Source organism: Sinocyclocheilus anshuiensis, unplaced genomic scaffold (assembly GCF_001515605.1).
Source record: "Sinocyclocheilus anshuiensis isolate Anshui unplaced genomic scaffold, SAMN03320099.WGS_v1.1 scaffold246, whole genome shotgun sequence".
Lineage (NCBI taxonomy): Eukaryota > Metazoa > Chordata > Actinopteri > Cypriniformes > Cyprinidae > Sinocyclocheilus > Sinocyclocheilus anshuiensis.
Genome location: NW_015542356.1, coordinates 1,068,706 through 1,077,811, shown reverse-complemented (window position 1 = coordinate 1,077,811; position 9,106 = coordinate 1,068,706). Strand labels below are relative to the sequence as shown.

Below are 9,106 nucleotides of genomic sequence, written 5' to 3'. Positions count from 1 at the left end.
CCCCTGCACGCCACTGCCGCTTTTGTAATTCTCTCCTATATCTAGGTTAGGGCTGCATGATATTGGAAAAAAAACTCCCATTGCGATATTTTATTTTTCTGCGATTATATATTGCGATATGAAGAAAAAAAATCACCACATGACTTGAGTAGTTTATCTGGGAAAAAAATAATGATTGGGGTGAATTTAAAGGCGAGTAAGGCCTATTCAGGTACAGAAACTGAATAATCAAATGTAAAATATTACTGCATAGTCTTCACTGTATAAATTAAATCTAATAAATCTGTGTTAAAGCTACAAAAGTTATTTTTCTTTGTGTTTTGTTGTTTGATTAACATTCATAACACAGAAAGCCTCAGGAACATTAAACTGCTGTAAACCAATATACTTTTACACACATCCATTTTCTTTCTCAATTGTTTCCCCTCGCCTAAGTAACTGCATTTACAAGGATACTTGCAGAGCACAGTATTTCAGGCACAAATAGATGCAGAAGTGAACCAAATTCAGTGTTCATGTGCATCTGCGTGGCTCTCACCGTGTCTACACTGGATGCGGCGTGACATGACAAATCCCGACAGTAAACTGATGCCTCGTTCTCTTTATGACGTACTGACACAAAGTTCAAATGATATGCAACGGTCGCTTTGTCGTGTCCAGTGTAGACAGACTTTGGGGCCGTTCACATGTCGCGCCTGAAAACGCCAGTCGCGCCGCTTTCTCCTTCTTTCCAAAGAGCTCAGGAGCTTGTGCTTTCGTGGCGTCTGCCGTTGCTAAGCATCCATGACCTGCGCTCTCCGCGACGACGCGGAAGTTTCAACAAAGGATAAATGGATTTCCAGCACTGAAAATCGCGTGCAGTAGCTCTGCTACTAAATGTGTTTAAAATTGGTATCTCTGTACAGCTGTCGCGTCCGGTTAGACGCCGTGTCTGTGTGTGAGCAAAGAAAACCATCAGTATAGAGCAGGGCTGTCCAAACTCGGTCCTGGAGGGCTGGTGTCCTGCAGAGTTTAGCTCCAACCCTAATTAAGGACACCGGCCCTCCAGGACCGAGTTTGGACAGCCCTGGTATAGAGAATGGGAATTAGTGTTGGGTCGTTCTTGAACAATTCGTTCATTTTGAACGAAATTTTTTTTTGAGCTTTATGAGATCGCGATTAACTGAGATGTCAGCTTTTAGTGATAATAAAGGAAGCGCGCTGCTTGCATTCTGCCATGCCATGCTTGCTTTTCTGTTAAAAATAACAGCGGTTTGTGAATGTGAATGTTGATGCTTAGCCTAAATAACAAATATTTTATCGGGAGCGTTTATGCTGGTATGTTGTGGAGCTTAGGAGATATTACAGAACCATTTTATGTACATTTCTTCAATGTACTGAAAAAAAATCTATATAGATTACTTTTATGCGGGCTTTTGCGGGCAGGAGTGGGACAAAATATGAATGCGGGCGGGAGCGGGACCAGATTAGATATATTTCTGCGGGAGCGGGACTGAAAAATCTGTCCCGCGCAGGTCTCTAGTTCAGGGGTTCAAATTGGTGTTGAGCATTAAAAACCAATATCAGTTGACCATTATTTACAACTACTTGTATAACAAAGCTGCATTTCTCAAAGGCTTGCACAACACAAGCATGTGTTCAGAGGACTTCGCCTTTTATCTCACCGGCACAACCACTTTTCTTTCTCCTGCAGGCAAAGAGACTGAAAAAGCCCGTGAGCGTTACGACAAAGCCACCATGAAGCTGCATAACCTGCACAACCAGTATGTGCTAGCGGTGAAAAGCGCACAGCTGCATCAGGAGCACTATCATGAGACCGCACTGCCTCTGCTGCTGGACTCTCTGCAGAAGATGCAGGAGGAGATGATCAGTGCACTGTGAGTGGTCCAGATTCCACTTCTGGGGTTTTTCCACTTGGCATTCCTGTAGCTCAAACAGTAGCACATGGCAGATGTGTGTTGATTCCCAGGGAATGAATGAACTGATAAAATGTATATATGTTGAATGTAGTGTATGTTGCTTTCTTTGGATTAAAAAGTGTCTGGCAAATGGATAAATGCACATGAAAATTTTGATGTCCACAGTACATATCAGCCAAATATCAATTAACACAGATAATCATTTCAGTCTGTCCATTAGTTTTCAAAAACAAAGGAAACATAATGCACCTTAAAACTAAATTCTATAAGTACCAGAGGGTTCAAAAGTAAAACTATAAAGAACATACATTGTTACTGAACTGTGAAGTTATCGAAATGGTCATTTTAAGGTAGATCTACTTTTCTAGATGTAGGAAGGAACTTAACTGTTGAACTGAACTGAACTGAACTGGACTGGACTGGACTGAAGAAAAATGTCTAGTTAAGATCTGTGAAACTTAAACCAGTATAATTACTTATTATCTGTGCAGTTTAGGTTGCACATTTTTGTAATAAATTATATTTAGACAAAATCATACAGGTATAATGATAAAAATGGCCTAGAATTTTCATTTCAGGGTCCCAACAAATGTAAGCATTAGCAAAGAAAGCTATATAACTTACCCCACCGTTCAAAAGTTTAGGGTTGGTTAGACTGGTGCTCATCAAGAATTTTAGAAATGCAGTAAATTCAGTAATATTTTGAAATATTATTACAAATTAAAACAACTATTTTCTACTATAATATGTTTTAAAATGCAGTTCATTTATGTGGTGGTAAAGCTGAATTTTCAGCAGCCATTACTCCAGTCTTCAGTGTCACATGATACTTTATTAATCATTCTAATATGCTGATTTGATGCTCAAGAAATATTGCTGCTTATTATCAATGTTAATAAAAATGTTTTTAGGATTCTTTGATTAATAGAATGTAAAAAAAATATATTTTTTTATATCATTATGAATGCATTTACTGTCACTTTTGATCAATTTAATGTGTCCTTCCTTACTTAATAAAAGTTAATTTAAAAAAAGACTTACCCCAATTTATGAACAGTAGTTCATATATGGGTCAATATCACCATAGAGTGCCTTTCAACCCTCACAATACTCAAAATATTTTTGAGCAATATTAACTACAAATGAATGCGATGTCCACCCTGTCATGTGTATGTCCACCCTATCGAGTCTAAGTGGCCGACAGGGTGGACATTTTGAGCTTCAATTCACAACAAACCGTGACTAGCTAAATAGTTTGTCTAGTTGTTGAAGAGAATTTGGTATATTTAAACTTACATATTTTGAAAATACTGTATTCTAATCACTTCTGGCATATTTTATGCCGACAGGGTGGACATGCTAAGCTTTGGCAAAGCAAGCAAACAAACTCATACGAAGAATATTTGTCAATTGAAAAGTCACCTACTTGCTCACCTCAGCCGTTGAAATTCCCGCCACCGAAGAGACAAAAAATCCTGATGTCACTAAAGGGGATGGCCTTTTCTTAAAGGGGCGGATTCCCCAATACGACAGGGTGGACAACCATTCAAGGGACATGGAAAACTCTTCTTTTTTTATTAAAGGGGTGGTTCATTGCGATTTCACTTTTTTAACGTTAGTTAGTGTGTAATGTTCAGTGTTGGGCAAGTTACTCTGAAAATATAATTAAATTACTGATTACTCCTTTTAAAAGTAATCACGTTACTGTTCTGATTACTTTATTTCAAAAGTAATTAGTAATTAGTTACATTACGTTACTTTTTTCTCTATGAAATTTATGAAATCCCAGCATACACGCTCCCGATAAATATTTGTTATTAAAGCATCAACATTCACAGAACACTGTTATTTTTAACTAAAGCAAACGGCTGCTGCATGCATGGTTTGGCATGGCAGAATGCCAGCAAAGAGCGCTGCATTTATAATCTCTAAAAGACTCATCTCAGTTCATCGCAATCTCACAAATCTCTGTTATAACACAATAAATATATGCATAATGAATCGTTCATAATGTCTACAATTCATGATAGGCCTACCATTAAAAGCCGTGCTTGCACAGGTTCTGCGCGATCCTCTTCAATAATATCCTCTGCTTCTCAATCAGGCTCAAACTGATAAGCGATATTAACGATGCCGTTGTTTACAATACAACTGGAGCACATGCCGCTGAGGGATGTTTAGACGCGCACTAGAGGCGGTTTAGCCAATCACAACACACTGGGCTAGCTAACCAATCAGAGCCCATCGCCTATTTCTGAGGGAGGGGCTTCATAAAAGAAGGAAATGATCAGCCCGTTTCTCAGAGAAGGGACAGAGCGGTGTGGAATAAATTTAAATTATGTGAAAAATAAAATGCTTTTTTTTTAAACGAAGCATTAAAACATGTTAGACTGCACCCCATAAACACAATCAAGCCTAGAAAAAAACTGTGAACCACCGCTTTAAATAAAAATATTGTTTTTATTACCAAATGATCAATACACTCAAATGGAGTAATCTCTTATTTAACAAAATATTAATAGGAGAACAAATTTTTAAAATTTTATGATTTGACAATATTCTACTATCATTCAAATTTAATGAGCAGTGCATGGGACATAGCAAAATAACACGATTCCTCTTACACAAAACAAAAAAAAATCTAGAAAATTTATCTAAAGAGCCAAGTAATGCTTTTGTTATGAATATAAAAACTTAGCCTAATATAACACACCCTTTTATAGTCATTTTTATGTTATCATGGCAAATGAGTTATGTACAGGACACCAAAAAGGCAGCCTACAGTGATATTGACCCATATGCAAGTATTGCACAATTTAATATCAGTATACAATTTAAGCACATAATAGTTATATCTGTAGTTAAATGAGTTTTGCCTTCTATATGTACAAATAAGCTTTTAGGCATTGACAGGAGAATACAGCTTCCTCTTGAACTGTGGAGGGCAGTGTAGTCTTTGGATTGTACTGTGTCTGGGTGTTGTGAATGCTGTGGAGCTCCACGTGTAATAAAATATTTTCTTGTAGACCTTGCGCAACTAGTGCAGCTACACTAAAAACCTTACTGCATGATGTAGCCCCAATCCAATATCTCATAGCTGTCAGAGGATTAGCGGAGAACAGAAGTCTCTTTCGGGTTTTTCTTTTCTTAAGCTGTTTTTTAATCACAGAGTTTGCGGTAATCTGTAGTGGAGGTTAATCCACACAAAGGAACCATTTGCAAGAGCCTTCTGGGATTGATTTAGAATGCACCACTCTATTATATATGACCATTCAGTGTGGGTCAAACAACCATGCAGAAGTTTCTTCAATGTTGGACATAAAGTTAAAGAAAAGTTGTATATTCAGAACCACTGATTAGCTGAACTGTCAGTTCATTTAAAAAATGATCAATAATAGATTTTTACTTTACATAATCAGAAAAATTATAAGATTGTTCAAAACCCTTCCCTTAAGTATGAGCTCAATAAGCACCACTGATGTTAATAATAATCCAAGTAGATTAACTCATATCAATGACATGGTACATTCATAAATGGATACAAACAATGATTTTAATTTTCTTTTTTTTTTTAATTCTAGTAAGGGGATTCTGGAGGAGTACAGTGAAATCACCAGCCTGTTAACAGATGAAATAGTGAAGGTCCACAAAGAAATACACACTTCCATCGACCAAATCGATCCACTGTCAGAGTATGACAACTTCATCGAAGTTCATAAGTAAGACACTTGTGAATAAAAAAATGCTAATTGATTATAATGTGTTATAGGTGTGATTAATTTCTATTAAAGTCTTTTTATTTTTAAATAATAATGTAAATAGTATATTTTTATTATTTAAAATATATTTTTTGTCAGAAATGTTAAATATCACTGAGATCTTTTCAACAGATCACCAGAAGCCAAAGAAGCAAATGTAGAATTTGATGCAACGCTATTAGAAGAAACTGAGAATCTTCAAGCAAATGAGATTCTGTGGAATAATTTGACAGCAGACAGTTTACAAGCAATGTGAGTTGCTCATTTCTCAGTCAGCGTCACTTAAGAGCTGGGAATTAGATGCAAGATTTGCATGAATGCTTCAATCCTTATGTTTGGTAATAATGCCTGATAGCGTTAGTTTACATTACTGAGTTTCAGCCTTTTCCACAGTCTCCATATTCAGTAAGCAGAGTTATTTTTTTATACTACCAGTCGTAAGTAGTAGACCTGATATGGTAGATAACAGTAAAGATGTGTGTTTGACTGATCTCAGGCTGAAGTCCACCTCAGAGGAGCTGCTCCTAACCCAGCAGAGTCTGCGCAGCAAAGAGGACCTCATGCTGGACCTGGAGAACAAACTAGAGGAATCTACCAAAACCTATGAGAAGAAATCAGAGTGAGAGAATGAACCTCCTTTAACCCTTACACAGAATATATCAAATCAGGGTGTTGTCTCTAAACCAGTGGTTCTCAACTAAGGAGGCCACAAGATAAGCACAAATTAAATTGAAACAAATTTCAATTTAAATGCAGAAAAGCATTAAAGGGGGTGGTTTACTGTTTTTTTTCTAGGCTTGATTGTGTTTATGGGGTGCAGTTTAACATGTGTTAATGCTTTGTTAAAAAAAAAAGAAAAAACATTATTTTTCACATAATTTACCTTTATTCCACACCGCTCTGTCCCTTCTCTGAGAAACGGGCTGATCTTTTCCTGTTTTTATGAAGCCCCACCCTTAGAAATAGGCGATGGGCTCTGATTGGTTAGCTAGCCCAGTGTGATTGTGATTGGCTAAATTGCCTCTAGTGCGCGTCTAAACATCCCTCAGCGGCATGTGCTCCGGTTGTATTGTAAACAACGGCATCGTTAATATCGCTTATCAGTTTGAGCCTGATTGAGAAGCAGAGGATATTATTGAAGAGGATCGTGCAGAACCTGTGCAAGCACGGCTTTTAATGGTAGGCCTATGGTTTTTGTTTGTTGTTGTCTCATACTTTTAGATATGCTGTTATTTGTAAATGCTACTGCTTATGTTAGGTTTTAATATACAGTTTTATCCTGATTAAAGCTTTAATACAGTATGGCAACTGCACGCGCGTCCATGTTTAACGCTTCTCATAGCTATGTGAAAATAAGTGTATAATTGAAACAGTTCATGGTGGGAGCTGAGCTGAAGGAGAGAGAGAGAGAGATGCAGAGCGTGTGCAGAGCAGGGGGAGGCGAGGAACAGTATTATGAACCGCTGCTTTAGAACATTGATTTTGAAACTTTTGAATCCATTAGAATCGTTAGAAGACAGAATTGCGATTCATATATGAATAGATTTTTACGTGCACCCCTAGTTTTCTCTTCCTCTTCTCTAAAGCAGCGCAGCATGGCCTCGCCCCCTTTGCTGCCTTTTCCCGGGGGCGGGCTTTATCTGGGTTTGTGATGTCACGAAACCGGGAAATAACTCATTGTAGTCCCTACAAGCCGTTTTTGTAGGCATTAAACCGCCAGAATTTTAAAAGTATAAAATATCTCCGTTTGCATTGAACTTTCAGCTTCGTAACTTTGCAGATATTGTTTATGCTCAAAAGCAACATTACACGCTAACTTACGTTAAAAATGTGAAATCGCAATCAACCACCCCTTTAAAAATCAGAAAAAAAAAACACGAAAATAAAGATAGAAATTCAGAAACTGAAATCATATTTCTTTTTTCATGCAAAAACAGAGAATCAAAATCTTATATTGTGATCTTAAATTGTGTTTAGTGTTGATTACAGGAGAAATAGCAGCCACTATGTTCGTAATGCTTGTTTACTAATGTTAGTTTACACTAGTTGTGTTTTTAATTCAGGAGTTCTACAATGTCAAGCAGCAGGGGCTTTTTTTCACTGAAACCATTATTTGACTGAATTTCCATTCATGGTCATTCCTGCTTCAGTGTTCTCTCTGTGTTAGCTATAACAATGAATGCAGCAGTGAAGTGTGGAGGACTCAAGTGTTTCCATAGAGATTCATTAGGTTGAGCAGACCGATCCGTGTTGACCTCAGCACCTCTGTGAAGATGAAAGGGCTCGGACTGATGGAGCTCAGTGAACTGTGCTGTTGTGCTGGGTAGATGAGGATTTGTCCAGCTTCAGCACATTCTTTAAGGTCTGCTGGGCAGGGCTGGATTGGTAATCAGGCATACCGGGCATTTTCCCGGTGGGCCGACACACTTAACGGGCCGACAGAATGTTTTTTTTTTTGCCAAGGACCATCACGCAGGGACAGCGATTTTTTTTTTTTTTTTTTTTTTATAAAGCAGATCATAGAATATTTTGTCTATAGCCTATAAAACAGTTTCTTATAATTTCAATACATGAGGATTCTGAATGAGATTTTTTCAGCTTTTTTTGCCAAGGACCATCACGCAGGGACAGCGAGCAACCAGTGGCCCATTGGATTGTCTCGCGTATTGACAGCGTAAACCATCCAATCACAATGCACTATAGACGGAGCAATGAAGTATTTTGCTCCGCCGATATAAAGATCGCTTCACTCCAACTTCTTTGTCATCAGCTTTTCCCACATTTTCACAGCAGCTTTATCAAGAACAGGCTTGCGCTGCGGTGAGTGATGCGGGCCAGAGCCAGGCAGGACGAGGAGAGGAGAGTAGTTGAATCGGTAAAGTGCTTGATAGGGACTGTTCATAGAGGTTTCCATGGGCCAATGCGAATAAATCTAGATTTAAATTTAAAAAAGACACAACTTTGTCGGACCTGACGTTTTATTCTTATCCAAAACAACTATATGTGATATGAGTGTGATACATACATACACATACACTACCAGTCAAAAGTCTTTGAACAGTAATATTTTTATGTTTTTTAAAGAAGTCTCTTCTCGCGCTTGCTGGACACTCTGGGACGTTCTGAAGACTTCTTCACTGCAGTCGAACCCAGAGATGGGCACTCGAGTTAGTGACTCGGACTCGAGTCGCACTCGAGTCGCATTTTTATAGACTTCAGACTTGACTCAGACTCGACCTGAAATGACTCCAGACTTGACTCGACTCGAGGAAAAGGACGCGTGAAAATTTTATAAGCAACTACAGTATTTTATCCTTAAATAACTGATATTCAAAAGGCGGACCGCATTCGCACCCCGGCATCCATCCGGACCGCGAGCCGTATAGCACCATTTTAAGTGAACGGCGAGCAAAAAACGGAGTGGATCAC

General features: G+C 38.2%; 1 protein-coding gene across 3 annotated transcripts in view; it reads left to right on the top strand.

The window, feature by feature from the left end:
• Positions 1-9,106, top strand: part of LOC107691727 (tyrosine-protein kinase Fer-like) — a 49,764-nt gene that overhangs the window by 17,427 nt on the left and 23,231 nt on the right. For all 3 annotated transcript variants that reach the window (XM_016490519.1, XM_016490517.1, XM_016490518.1), the window contains 4 exons: positions 1,694-1,877; positions 5,501-5,638; positions 5,810-5,929; positions 6,174-6,296. In XM_016490519.1, coding sequence (XP_016346005.1) covers positions 1,694-1,877; positions 5,501-5,638; positions 5,810-5,929; positions 6,174-6,296 — 565 coding nt within the window. The remainder of the gene's footprint in view (positions 1-1,693; positions 1,878-5,500; positions 5,639-5,809; positions 5,930-6,173; positions 6,297-9,106) is intronic.